Source organism: Nicotiana attenuata, unplaced genomic scaffold (assembly GCF_001879085.1).
Source record: "Nicotiana attenuata strain UT unplaced genomic scaffold, NIATTr2, whole genome shotgun sequence".
Taxonomy (NCBI): domain Eukaryota; kingdom Viridiplantae; phylum Streptophyta; class Magnoliopsida; order Solanales; family Solanaceae; genus Nicotiana; species Nicotiana attenuata.
The window spans coordinates 80,435-95,014 of record NW_017672556.1 but is presented as its reverse complement, the minus strand read 5'-3'; the positions used below and the strand labels follow the sequence as shown (position 1 = coordinate 95,014).

At 36.1% G+C, this 14,580-nt stretch overlaps 1 protein-coding gene across 4 annotated transcripts; it reads left to right on the top strand.

Annotated features, from left to right (window-relative positions):
• Positions 1 to 8,480: 8,480 nt before the first annotated feature.
• LOC109213659 (NADH--cytochrome b5 reductase 1) lies at positions 8,481 to 13,773 on the top strand. Of its 4 annotated transcripts, none has more exons than XM_019377483.1 (11): positions 8,481 to 8,584; positions 8,705 to 8,740; positions 8,915 to 9,040; positions 9,376 to 9,517; positions 9,620 to 9,710; positions 9,819 to 9,896; positions 10,532 to 10,612; positions 10,764 to 10,853; positions 12,362 to 12,427; positions 13,213 to 13,299; positions 13,414 to 13,773. In XM_019377483.1, the coding sequence occupies exons 3-11, from the start codon at positions 8,932 to 8,934 to the stop codon at positions 13,504 to 13,506; spliced, it is 837 nt and encodes a 278-aa protein (XP_019233028.1). In that variant the 5' UTR covers positions 8,481 to 8,584; positions 8,705 to 8,740; positions 8,915 to 8,931; the 3' UTR covers positions 13,507 to 13,773. The 4 variants fall into 4 exon arrangements, with proteins under 4 accessions (XP_019233028.1, XP_019233026.1, XP_019233029.1 ...); XM_019377481.1 differs by having other exon boundaries at positions 8,910 to 9,040; XM_019377484.1 differs by lacking the exon at positions 8,705 to 8,740 and having other exon boundaries at positions 8,508 to 8,584.
• The last annotated feature ends 807 nt before the right edge of the window (positions 13,774 to 14,580 follow it).

The following is a 14,580-nucleotide window of genomic DNA, read 5'->3' as shown; positions in this document are numbered from 1 at the left end:
CCCCCCCCCCCCCCCTCTCTACTAAGTCTATGCATAATTTGGTAAATACCGAATTAACATACCAAAATCGAAAATTTTGGTATTTGGTATACGGTAGTTTGGTATGGTATTTGATTTAAATTTTTTTAAAAATTGGTATTTGATATTTTAAAATAAAATACCGAAATACCGATATCGTACCGAAATATATATTATATTACACAAAACATATATTATCAATTATAACATAAATATAAAAAATCTAAAATTTTACTTTCCTTTATTCTCTAAGTTCATCAATTAACTCTAAACAAGTAACAAGACATTTCAAATGATCAAATATTCATTTATGTACATTTTTCTCTATTTGGGTCGCTATTTGCTATTTTTGGACAAATTTTTTGTCAACAAACATTTTCAGTTTTGTATTTTTGAGTACTTTAATTAAGAATATTATAGTCTATGGCTCTATGCATTAGTTAGTGTTCAAACCGAATAAACCGAAGTAACCGAACCGAATAAATCAAAACTAAAAGGAGAAAAACCGAACCATACCGAATTTAATTAGGTACGGTATTGGTATAGGATTTTAAGAAACCGAATACCAAAAATACCAAATCGAAATGTTCCAAAGGGGGGAATGATGTTACGCCCCGCAATGTTACGCCGATATTACGCCTTACAGTATTACATTACGATGATGTTACGCTTCGTAGTATTATATTACGACGATGTTACACCCTGTAGTATTATACGTGAAATTGTCGTAAGATAATTGACCTCAGTTCAAGGACAAGATTATTTGGATATTATAAGTATTATGCTATTTCAAATAAGTGATGAGTAAATTCGTGAAGGATAAAGGGAACACGAATTAAAGAAAATGAGTTTCGTTGAAGGGTCGATTTGGGATGAAATACGATCTGAGTTATAATACCCGATATTTATGGACTAGTACCATACAAGGTACCACATGGCCATGATAGTAAGGTGTATAAGGTATGTTAAAACTGAGTAATATTTTAAGTATTTTGAGATAATTCTTAATTATGTAAATAATTGGGTAATTATTGGTTAATGAGAGATTAACAAGTTAATCAAATGATTACTGGATAATTAATCCAAATATTTGGATAACAATTACATCTCAAAACATGGCAGCACATCAATATAAATTGGTGACTCATAAATCATAATGCAAGGTGGCCAAATGGTATGAATCTTGGTGGCAAAGTCTTCAAAGTGGGGCCCACCTAAAAATTTAAAATACCATTCCTATTCTAAGATTCACTTCCTAATACTAATCTCTTAAAAACGTTACTGTCAAACTCACAAGAAAGTTTCAGCCAAGCACTTTGAAATATTATCATCCAAATCACTTTCTAATCCAAAAAGAAAACATAGCCACGTTGTTGCAAAATTTTTAAGGAAAGGTTTCGCCCAAGATTTTCTTCGCATAAGCTATGTGATTGCTTCGAGCTTTTCATACAACTTATTCCGTATTTTATCGCAATTACCGGGTGTTAGAGGAATTGTTAAGAGAATCGGCTCAGGTATGTTAAGGCTATCCCTTCTTTCTTTTTGGCATGATCTATACAACACGAACGAAACGAGCAAATGCACAACTTCCATAAATGACTCTATTCATAGAAATACTATAGATGCCCATGTTCTTGATTTTCCATATGTCTTATTATTCTATCGTCTGTTCATGGGTCTCAGAAAATACGTAAATTGATAAAGATTATTTCATGATGTTAATCAGAGGCCTAATGGTCTTATGACGTGCCAAGAGATTTTATTAACGTACTTCATATGCATTTCATGCATTTATACATGCACATTGACCCATGACCAAATGGCGTTATATATATATATATATATATATGCACCACCACCTGATCAGCTGGTATACGTTGATAATTTTTCCCACAGTGGCCGAGATGATATGATGGGATGCCCTCAAAGGTTTGATGATGTTATGAACACATGTACCTATGCACCACATGACATTCATACGCATATGTATAACAATATAAGTGCTTCATGATTTACAGAGTTATCCAGACTTACAGGTTGAGTCACTTACTCTATATTTCTTCCATGTCTTTTATGTACTTATTTATGTGCTTTACATACTCGGTACATTATTCGTACTGACGTCCCTTCTGCTTGGGGACGCTGCGTTTCATGCCCGTAGGTCCTGACAGACAGGTCGAGAGTCCTCCAAGTAGGCTATCAGCTCAGCGAAAGATGTTGGTGCGCTCTATTTGCTCCGGAGTTTCTTGTTTGGTCAGTATGATTTAGATACGTATTGTTTGGTATGGCGGGGCCCTGTCCCGACCTTTATGATAAGTATGTACTCTTAGAGGCTTGTAGACAGATGTCATGTATACGGATACTTGTATGGCCTTGTCGGCTTATGTTTCGAGTATATAAAGAATCATGCCGGCCTTATAGGCCCGTACTTCATTTGTATACGTTTGTATTCCCTCATGCTTTAATCTGGTTCATTTACCTATGATAGAATGATATGAAAGATACATTATGTTGGTACTCGGTTGAGTAAGGTACCGGGTGCCCATCGCGGCCCATCGGTTTGGGTCGTAACATGCACTCCGCTGCAATCTCTTTTTTGAATTGATGGGAATGTCTGTTCTTGATCGTACTAAGTGTCTGCTGCACATCACCTTCTGGAATATGAATTCTTGCCAATTGTAGTATTTTTGCTCTAAGTTTTCTTGCCCAACTGCAATCAGCAAATAAGTGTCGGGATGATTCCTCAGTCAGTTGATCACAAAAATAGCAGTGCTCATTATCAACATGAATCTGCAGTCTCCTCAGTCTTTCCTTTGTGAATAATCTATCCTGTACAGCCATGTCATAAACCTATGCCTTGGTTGTGAGATGGAGCTCCAGATCAGTTCAGCACATCTCATTCTTCCTCGAGGCCCTATCAGATTGATATAGCTACTTGAAAGAGAATATTTCCCCTAGGGACCTAAGATATAATTTTCTTGTTGATACCAGTATTGCATTAACTCTTTTAATGAGTTAATCTTCTTCCAATACTAATTGCAGTCAGTGGGAATTTGGTGACTCCATATATCATTATTATTCCTCATATAAATCACATGCACCTATTTCATGCATAGTGAATCTTCTTTGTTTACTGACTGCCAGAACAATTTCCCAATAGATTCAATGTTCCACATTCTGCTTCCTTTGATATTTAAACCACCAGACTTCTTTGGACAACGAACTTTTTCCCAAGCTACAGGTGATATCTCCTCTTGCCTTTAGTGCTTCCCCATAGGTACTCTCTAAATTTCTCATCAACCTCCTTCAACACATTGTGTGGAAGTATAAATGCTGATCCACAGAAGCTGTGTAATGAGAACAAGACTGCAGTAACTACCTATAACCTTCCAGCATAGGACAATTGTTTGGAGTAGAGAATATTGATTCTGGTAGTGATCTTATAAATTAGTTGATGACACTCCATCTTATTGTACTTTTTAGATGATATGGGCAATCCCAGATATCTTATAGGGAATGTTCCTAGCATGAACCGGTCTGTTGCACCAGTGTATCCTTCATTTGATCATCCACTCCAGCCACAAAAATACTTGACTTGTCCATGTTGGCCACTAGCCCTGTTACTTTCCTGAAATGTGATAATGCCTCCATTACTCTTGCTATTGGGTCGGGTGTTTCTTTACAGAAGATCATCAAGTCACCAGCAAGTATCAAATGAGTCAGTTTTAACTGCTTGCACATGGGATGGAATTTGAAATCTGAAGCTCGCTCATATACTTCAATGTTCTGGAAAGATATTCCATGACTAATACAAAGAGTAGGGGAGGCATTAGATCTCCGTGTCTCAATCCCCTCTTCCCATCAAAGAATCCACAGCCTTCACCATTGACTTTGATTGTATACTTAGGAGATGTAACACATACCATAATCAATTTTATGAACTTAGGAGGAAAACCATATCCTTTGAGTGCTTCTTCTACAAACTCCCAACTTACCGTGTCGTATGCTTTCCTTAGATCAATTTTTATCATGCAAATGGGAGAGTTCTATCTATTATAATGTCTTAACAAATCATGACATATAAGTACATTATGCACCATAGACCTCCCTGCACAAAAGCTGATTGGTTCTCTACCACAATTGACTGCAATCTTCAATCTACTACATAACAATTTAGAAATGCATTTGTACATAACATTGCAACATGTAATAGGTCTGTATTGGCTTGCACTTTCAGGTACCTTCACCTTTGGGATCAAAGCAATGTTGATTGTGTTGAGTTGCCTCGGTAACTTCCCATTGTTGAGGAAAGTCAGAACTGCCTCTGTAATGTCCTTCCCTACTATATCTCATGTTGATTTAAAGAATCCACTTCCATACCCATTCGACCCTGGACTCTTGTTACTATCGATTTTGAACATAGCTTGTTTGAATTCCATCTCATAATAAGGCTTAAGCAGGTCTATCTGTTGTGCCACTGTTAATGTTGGACCATTACTTAGGATTCTTGTGAAAGCTTTTAGTCTATCATTATGTTTCCTTCCTAGTAGATCTGTATAGCAATCTACAAAGATATTGCAATTACATCTTGATTAATTTTCCAGTTCTCATGATTATCCTGTATTTGAGTGACTGTCTGCTATAGTCTCCTATGTTTTATCACTGAGTAGAAGTACTTTGTGTTGTCATCTCCAAGTCTTATCCAATTTGCTTTACACTTTTGTTGCAAGAACATCTCTACTAAGAAAGAAGAGTGCTTATATTTTTTGAACTTAGTCTTTTCATCTTCCTAGAGTTGTACATTCAAAGGATTTGACTGCAGTAGTTCCTAAGCTAGTTTCAGCAACTCCTTGTCCTTTTCTGCTTCCTTAACTATATTTCTAAATTGCTGAAAATTCAGCTCTTTCAATTTTCTTTGTAGTTGTTTCAGCTTCTTAACCACCTAATACATTCTGCAGCCATCAATATGTTCATCCCACACTTCCTGGACCTTCTCTAAAAAAAGAGGATGTTGTGCCCACACATTATTATAATAGAAAGTCTTCCTTCTTTGATGTTTATCTCATTCAAAAGTATTTTAGCTGGGCAGTGATCACTAATGCCTTCAGGAAGGAATGTTGCCTTACATGTAGGCATAGTGTTTAACCATATTCCATTAATGAACATCCAACCAATTAAATACTTTGTGATAACCATCATTCCAAGTATACTTGTGGCCTTGTTGAGGTAACTCTATCAAAGCACAAGTGTCCACACAATTCTGAAAGTCTAGAACTTCTGCCCAAGCTACTGGATTACCCTCTATTCTATCCTCCATCTTCAATACAGAATTGAAATATCCTATTATTAGCCAAGGTTTTTGATAGGTGAAGCTTAGTTGTACTAAAGTCTCCCATAGTTGCTCACTCTCATCTCTAGTGTTATGTGCATACTCAACTGAAAGCATGAACTACAGTTGCAAAGGAATGTATGTTACCTCACAAGTGATCCCTTGAGCTGTGCTCATCTTTAGTTGGATTGTATAATAGTCTAGTCTCCAACTTATCCATATTCTGCCACTGTAGTGCTCTCCTAGGTTGTTTATGTTGTTCCAACCACTAAACATTTTATTATCTATGCTGTCAAACTTCTTGCTTTCTATTTTTGTCTCCAGTAATCCTACTAGATTTACTTTTTCTTCATTGCAAAGGAGCTTGACCTCCTTTTGCTTATTGGGAGCATTAAGCTCCCTTACATTCCAAAAAAGCATATTAACCATTCCCTGAGAGATGAATGGTTTGGCCTCTCACATTTTCCCCTTCAATAGCAGAGACATCGCAATCCATTTTAGTCATGTGAAGAACCTGAAAAGCATTGCTGTTTGTCACCTGGTGCATCTGTTTATTTTGAGTCCTGCTTGTTTGTCCTCTTAATGGTGTGATCCATCCACTCTTCTGTTGCTCTTGTTGTCTCTCTGTTATGGACTCTTTTTGCCTTGTTCCAACACTTTGTTGAACCTGTCGAACTTGTTGTGTCTCACTTGGTTGCATTGTAGGAGACTTAGTATTCTGTTTGCCAGCTTCTTTCTCTCCTTGTACTGGATTTTCCTCCTGTAGTGTGGTTTTTTGCCATTTCTTCTTCCTACTTCTGTCTCTGAGTGGCCATACTTTTTGCAATATTTGCATAAAGTTGGCTTCTTGTCATACAACACCTTTTGTTCCACCACTGATCCTCTCTCATTCTTGAATAATACATATTTTAGTAACTCAATCCATTCCCACCTCTACCAGAAGTCGAGTAAAATTAAGTCCTATTTTATTCTTTATGTTTTGGTCCACCATCAATGGTTTCCCAACCAAGCTTCCTATCTTACTTAGGCCTTTTGGACTCTATTACTTGAAGTCCAATCCAGGTAACCTTATCCAGATTGATACAGTGTGTAATTCTTCTCAGGTAAACTCCATTTTTGGACTCCATACTTTGACAATAAAGGGCTTGTTATCAAAGTGATAAATGCCTCCTTGAATTGCTTCAGTTTTCCCCAGTTCTTTATCAAATCTTACAAAACAATCCCATTCTTAAGCATTGAGATTTTATTTATCCCATGCTTCGCACATGTCCTCCGTATGTAACCATTAAGCACAAGGAATGGGGGGTGAGCACCCAAAACATAACATACCACTACATTTCTCCAATATTCAATCTCCGACGCTATATACTCTAATTCAATGTCTAGAATAGGTGACTCACCTTGCAAATTTGGGAGATACGTACTCAAGTTTGAAGCTAGCATTAGACAATTTTGTGATGCCAAAATTTTCCCAAATCAAACTCTGTTTCACCGGCATTTTGAGCTCCTCCTCCACTTGATCGGCCCATGACTTGTTACCACTACTAGATGGACTATGCTGCTTATCGCCTTACTTTACTATCTCTGTCCATTGCTGAATAGCTTTCAATTTGGTTGTATTCTCTGATTCTCTTACCAAATTTATTGTTTCATTGCCATCCTTTTCCTCTAGGGTTCTTGACGATTGAGTGTTTTGGGCCAATTTACTACTCTGAGCTTTTTGCCCCCATTGTTGATGTCGTTTTCCAAGTGTTTCCTACGCCATTAGAGCCTTCTGAGATGGAACACGCGCCCTCTTCCCTATGGTCAGCGCACGTTAGTTAAAGTGCACCGAGAGAAAATAGGCGATCGTCAGATTAAAGAACATTGAAATCTTCCAATGATTTCAATATTATTAACAAATAACAATATTTATTTATTTTTAAATTCTTTTAACGAAAGGAGAAATGAAAGAGGAGGTTACAAGGAGAATCAAACCATGACCGACAAAGGGAAAGTTCAAAGGGTGACCCTTCCATAAAGCAAGTAAAACAACTGCTTTAGGCCCCACATTTGTAAGGGCCCCATTTTTTATTACACCAAATAGACTATGTATAAGTTTAAAAAAAGATTCTGTGAACGTGAAAAAGTTTGATTTCTTTCTTTAACAAGTATAGAGAAGTAGGATTTGCAACTGCAATCTTTTCTGCCACGAAAATTGTACTTGAAATGAATATCGAACCCGAATTTCGTAAGAAACATATGATATATAGGAAGTAACAATTTGATGAGAATGTTGATAATAAAATCTCAAAATCTTTGGAAGAGTCCTTTGGAGTTGATTACTTTATACCTAGTAGATAAGGCTATTTTTTTCACTTCAAAATATATTTGAACAATTCGAAGCATATGAAAGTATTTTTGATTTTCTATTTAGCGGTAAAAATTTAAGATCACTAGATGATGAAAATTTAAAAAAATATTGTCTTAATCTTGAATGTTCCTTAAAGCATAATAATCAATTCGATATTGATGGTTTAGATTTATCTTCAGAATTAAAAATATTAAGAAAAATAGTACAATTAGAAGATAACAGTTTAATTGATACACTCTGTCAAATAAAAAGATTCGATTCTTTTCCAATGCCTATATTACTTATGGAATAATGTTAATAACTCTTGTTATCGTTGATTCGGCGAAAAAAAAATTCCAAAATTAAAATTGATAAAATACTACCTAAGATCAACAATGTCTCAAGAAAGGTTAAATGAATTAAGTATATTGCTAATTAAGAATAAATACTTATTAGTAGATATTGATTATAAGAAAATTATTAATAACTTTGTATCTAAGAAACACTAAAAAAATAGATTTCAAATAAATAAATAAATTTTTTTTAAAAAAAAATTAAGGCCCCTCGTAAAGTTTGGCTTTAGGCCACAGAACTCGTAGGGCCGCCCCTGAGTTCAAAGAACCAATCAATTAAACTATCACAGTTTCTACTTTTATTTAGTATGTTTTGAAAAAAAATATTTTTTATATTTAAAAATTATTTAACTTGAAGCTTTTTATTTTATGCTTAATCACAATCTTCTACAAGTTCTATTTTCTTTATAATAAAAAAAATCCTGACTAGTCAAACTTGAAATTGGAGGAGTAAAAATGTCAAATATATACACTGAATAAAATCAATGGGAAACTGGTTTGATGAGAAAACAAGGGGCGACGGTTGAAGGTTGGGGACAGTGCCAGTGGTTGGTGAGAACAACCAATACCTAAGATCTCACATCTTGTCTTCACCTACTTCTTACTACTATGATCTAATCTACTCTTGTTGTCTCTTCATTTATTTCTAATTTTCTTACATTTCAACTACAGCTCCATTTCACTGTAATTCAAGATTCCTCTTTTCTGGTAAGAATCTCCCATTTTGCTAATTGATTCAAACCCCTTTACTTTTTTCTTTTTACATCAAGATTCTGCATGTTTTAAAATGGGGTTCCTTTCCTGGAATTTGAAATGTCAGTTGAGCAGTGACTGATGTAATATTTAGTACTAATTTTTTTTTTCTATTTGTCTAAAGATCAGGTTTTTATTTCTTGAAAATGGAGTTTCTGGAAAGACCTGAAGCTCAATTAATTGTTGGGGTTGCTGTTGCTGTTGTTGCTGCTGGTGCTACTGCCTATTTTTACTTCTCTTCTAAGAAGTCCAAAGGTCTGATTTTTCACTCAGTTACCAGCTATTATAGCATAACATAATGTGCCTGTCAATCCAAACACTTCCAACATAAGAAAATCTGTGAATTACATTTATGCATGCTTATTATTTAGGGCAAAGAAGTTTATGGTTTTAAATTAGTAGTCGTGTAGCTACTATTTCGTGGTGCCTGAGATAAATTTAATTGGATAAACACGGTCGCTGAGGATTCATATAGCCAATGCCAAACTTGTTTGGGACTTAGGCGTAATTGTTGTCGTTGCCCTGTCTTTCTTTAGACTATGCTTTTGATCTTGGTTATACTGACTGATAGTATTTTGTTGTCTTAACAGTATGCTTAAATCCTGAAGAATTCAAAGAATTTAAGCTTGTTAAGCGCACACAACTTAGCCATAATGTGGCAAAATTCAGATTTGAACTTCCAACACCCACTTCCGTGTTGGGCCTACCCATTGGGCAACACATTAGTTGCAGGTTCGGTTGATTGAACTAGAGTCTCACATACCAGTTCCGACCCATTTCTGCTATTGACATTTAGAAAACATTTGGTTTCTCACTTGATGTTCAATCAATCAGGGGCAAAGATAGTCAAGGTGAAGAGGTTGTTAAACCATACACGCCAACTACTTTGGACTCGGACATTGGACATTTTGAATTAGTTATAAAGGTAAAACTTCAGAAGTATGTTTATCTTGTTCTTGCAATATTATATCTATATTGGCATTTTTCTATCTCATATTGTTGATTTTGATGGTCTGTATTTATGAATGCCCAGATGTATCCCCAAGGAAGGATGTCTCATCATTTCCGGGAAATGCGTGTGGGTGATTATTTGGCAGTGAAGGGACCCAAGGTAGTTTTTGTAGTGCTTATGAGATATTTATCTGCATTTACTTATTGGTAATCTCTTCGTGGTCTCAGAGAGGTAGCTATCTCTCTTTTTTTTGTTTCTCTTCTTCAGCGATTCCAAGTTTGTTAAACTTTTGAATTAATATCTAGATGACTTAGAAAATGAAATAGAAGAATAAAAGAGAAAATGTCGCAATCTCGCGATGTATCCAAGAAATTATTCTTTTGGGGTATGGCTTGGTTAGATATCTTGCCAAACTTCAACTAATTAAAAAAAAATATATATATCTTGCCAAATTTTCAAAAAACACTAGGTGATTTCTTCCCATCTATCCAAGCCTTGGTGGATAGAGTTATCCGGTACCTATTGCTTGTGGGAGGTAGCAGATACCCCGTGGAATAAGTTGAGGGTGTGTGTAAGCTGGCTCGACACCATGGTTATCAGGAAAAAAGAAAAAAAAGGATATCTTGCCAGATTTCACCATTCTATGTGTTGTGGTTTTTCTTCGTCCATATCTGAGGTTTAGATGCAGCAGAAATCCAACATTGCTTAATTTCAGTTGGCATTGGATTCTTGATGCTAAAAATTAAAAGCTTTATCTTTTGAGTACTCACACATCAATATCCTTTCATAAATAGGGCCGTTTCAAGTACCAACCTGGCCAAGTAAGAGCATTTGGAATGCTTGCCGGAGGCTCTGGCATTACCCCAATGTTCCAGGTTTGTTCCGTTGGTTAATGTGTAATTTCATTCTTTTTATGGACTTACTGCTTTACTCAAATAGTTGTCTTTCACTTTTTGTGAAAAAGAATGTAGTGGACGAAAAGATTTCAAGTTTGATGTAGGGTACTACTTTTTTGTTTCTGGCCAGGTTGCTAGGGCTATTCTTGAAAATCCTACGGACAAGACGAAGGTGCACCTAATATATGCTAATGTTACTTATGAAGATATTCTTCTAAAGGTACATATTTTTTATATCTTTATGTCATTCAATTGAAGTTCGTACATGTTAATTGAATATTTCAAAGAATTTTAACTATGCCCTTGACTGATCTCCTGTTATAGTTGCTGCAATTAAACTGTATTGAGTAATAGGCTTATTGTTCATCTCATTTTGACTTTTTCCTTTTTATTTTGGGTGGAATTTCCTATTTTCCTATTTTATTCAAAAGGTGCAGGGTGCTTGTCTGTAAAGCATGTGCCTATTTTAGCCCTTTGCTGAACTCTGCTTTAGAGATGAGGGGGAAATAATGTCTGATTTTATTTTCGAAACTTGAGTGGGAACTGTGTTTTGTTAGTTAGTTCAAGTTTAAAATGGCTTAGAGCATCTTTGACTTAAGAGACACATGAAATCAAGTTACAGTGAGTTGTACTGAAGCCGTAAAGCATTTGATTTTTATTCTTAACTTTTAGTTTTTCTAAAGATAAATATGTTCTCTAAAGTATCCAACCTTTCTTCTCAGCCTATTTTTCTTGTATTAGTAAAAGTTATTCCTGTACTACTTTCTGGGGTTGCTACGTTCAGATTGACTTCACCTTTACTTATAAAAGTAAATCAATTTAAAGAAATACACTCCCACGTATATGGATCATGTCTAAGTAATCTGTAGTTTTGTTATAAATGTTACTTTCTCAAAAAAATCTGTAGTATTTGTTATACAGCCTTTGACTGCATACAAGTGTTAAACTCTTTCTCACTTTCTCACTTCTCCCAATTTGTTATTGAACTTTACCTGCATAGTGATCCTTTTATGTGATGATCCTTTTCTAAATGCATTATCAACTTTTCTGGTTATATGGGGGACGCCAAAGTTCTATTTTTAAGGAAACTATTTCAGGGGTCAGGGAGTAGATATGTGTCTGAAGCTCATTCTTAATATGCCTATTCCTGTGTAATGGTTAGACAACAACAGCAACAACTACTACTATGCCTCAGTCCCAAGCAAAGTTGCGGTTGGCGATATGAATCCTAACTTCTTTCTTTAAGCTCAACTCATCATTTTCATGCCAAAATAAAATAAGAGTATTAGTGAAATTAAGTTTATATATATAAATAAGTAATAACATTAGAAGTTTTATAACAAATTTAAAGCCTATTCCTAACTAGTATCACCTATATGGATCTTTTTCTTCCACTGTGCCCTATCTTTAGCTAAGTCTGCATCGATTCGAAGGATTTGTATGTCGTTCGAGACAACTTCCTTCCGTATACCCTGTCCCTTTTTAACACCTTCCCCCACCATAGCTTCACACCTTTTAGCAGTTTGGGAGGACATTGTTGAACAATTTTTATGCTGAAGTTGATGGCTCCTTGAAGTGTTGATAATTTTGCTACTCGGTATTTATTTCTGGGGTTACCTTTCTTGACCTTTTGGCTAAGATCAAGCGTAGTATTTTTTTCCTATGGAAAGGCATATAGCTTGAAACTACTGAGTGTCCGCACCTGAATTTCTCTTACTTGGCCTGCAGGAAGAGTTGGAAGGCCTTGCTGCTAACTATCCTGACCGTTTCAAAGTTTATTACGTTTTGAATCAGGTTAGTTCTATAGCTTTATTTCTGATTTGGAATATGAGGTGCCTATAGGCTTTTTTCTCCTTCTGCCTACGATACTTATGATTTTGTTTAATTGACTGTTCTGTATATCTTGCAAAATTCTCTTCTCTGACATGTCGTCTGTATTGTGATAGCTAATTCAATTACTGTAGTTTGTAGTGATATTTTCAGAATCTCCAGAACTGTCAAATGATCTCCGTGCGCCTCTTTACTGATTTTGTAGGAACAAAAACGAAAATTTGATCTAACATGACTGGTTCCAAAAGTTGTACTTAAATTCTCGACCAGTGGAGGCACTTAACTTTATTTTTGTGTCTCATTGGAGAAGTGTAGCATATTAAACTTGTTATATTCAATAACCTCTACAATTGAGGGATGCTAACAACATTTTTCGATCGACCTACTTAAATTATTCTTAAGAATTTTCAACCAACAGTTATTTTCTTTTTCTCTTACCTTTCTGGTTTTCGTGTTCCAAACAAGATAGGGTTCAATGTCGATATGGTACTATGCTAAAAGAATCAGGTAAAAGGTGACGAACAGGGTGTAGGATAGTTGGGGAAATGCCATACTTCCACCTGTAAGATTATAGGGTACAAGCTCTCAAAAACAAATTGAACTTTTAGTGAAGTGATTTCTTTCTTCTTTATTTTCTTTCAAAATTGCTCCTTGTTAAAGGTACATTTCTCTTGCAAGTAGACATGCTTTTACATCCTACGTAATGAATTAAATGATCTAATTTTATCGTTCTCTTAATATATCAATAGCCTCCAGAAGTATGGAGTGGTGGTGTAGGATTTGTCTCCAAGGAAATGATCCAGACTCATTGCCCTGCACCTGCAGCTGACATTAAGGTATTACATTGTATCTCTCAAGTTGCTAAAAGCTGCCGATTTTAGTATCATAAGTTTTAATAGGAGAGATAGGTAGATTAGCTTTCGAGCTCTGATTTCATGTTAAACGTGCAGATACTGAGGTGTGGTCCACCACCAATGAACAAGGCTATGGCTGCTAATCTTGAAGCCCTTGGATATACCCCTGAGATGCAATTCCAATTCTAACTTCTTCTTTTGTTTTAATTTTTATCCCCGCATTAAAATTAAAATTAACCTCAACTCGAAAGGGGTTACATTAGTCTTGAAAGAAGACATTTCCATTTGCTTATACTTGGTTATTATAGGTCTGTTTAATGGAGTTTCAGCAAAGCGACTCTACTTTCGAATTTGAATAACATCTCACATCCTTGAGTAGATATGTCCTCTCTGCTATTCTGGTAATGGTTCTTTTTCAAAGTGCAGTAACAATAAAGTCACACCGAGTTTATTGCAGTCTTGTTTATTATCCTTCAAGTTCTTAGTATTTGCCTTGTTATATAAAGAGCGAGTGAAATGTGATATTTTTAGTGCACATTGTTCGTGCATTTGCTAATTCACCGGGTTACTCTTTCCACCAATGCTTGGACGGATGGAAAATGACATTGTATAGTCGCTCTCAAAATAATAACGGAAAAATGTATATCTTTTGTGTGTATGTATGTATGTGTGTGTGTGTGTATATATATATATATATATATATATATATATATATATATATATATATATATATATATATATACACACACACACACCACGAAACGTTTTTTCGACTAGCGCGACCACTTAGCCCCGTGCGGCGCCTCGTACGTCACCCACACTACAGGCCGTAGCCTTTCCGTTTTTTCCCAGGTTTTCTAGCACGATCATGTGCCCGTGGTGGAGCTTGCCTAGGAGGCTTACTCCAACTGTGTCGCCTGTCCTGTGTCTAGGCTCGTAGCCTTGACTAGCTGTGGCACTTCTCATCTGCTGGATCTCATCCATGCGCACACCCGGGGTTGGCTAAGGACACGTACGTCCCTCGCCTAGCACTGAGCATCACTCTCGCGTGCACAGTCCAATCCTCAAGCTTGACACTCGCCTCGTGCATCCGTACCCAGCTTGTGCTTCGCCCGAGTAAGGCAACCTTTAGTCCTAGGCCTCTGTCATGTGCGTCTTTCATAACATGCCCACGGTTGTCTTATGGCATAGCCAAACATAGCCCTCGCAACATACTTCCATTCCGTATAGTGCAGTGTCGCCCCACAACTGCACGTCTAGGCC

What these genes read in the sequence shown, in the direction of transcription:
- LOC109213659 (XM_019377483.1), top strand. Translation starts at nt 8,932, where the DNA reads ATGGAGTTTCTGGAAAGACCTGAAGCTCAATTAATTGTTGGGGTTGCT. An exon ending in GCATTACCCCAATGTTCCAG is followed by an intron (nt 10,613 to 10,763) that starts GTTTGTTCCGTT and finishes GTTTCTGGCCAG; the next exon opens with GTTGCTAGGGCTATTCTTGA. An exon ending in ATGAAGATATTCTTCTAAAG is followed by an intron (nt 10,854 to 12,361) that starts GTACATATTTTT and finishes CTTGGCCTGCAG; the next exon opens with GAAGAGTTGGAAGGCCTTGC.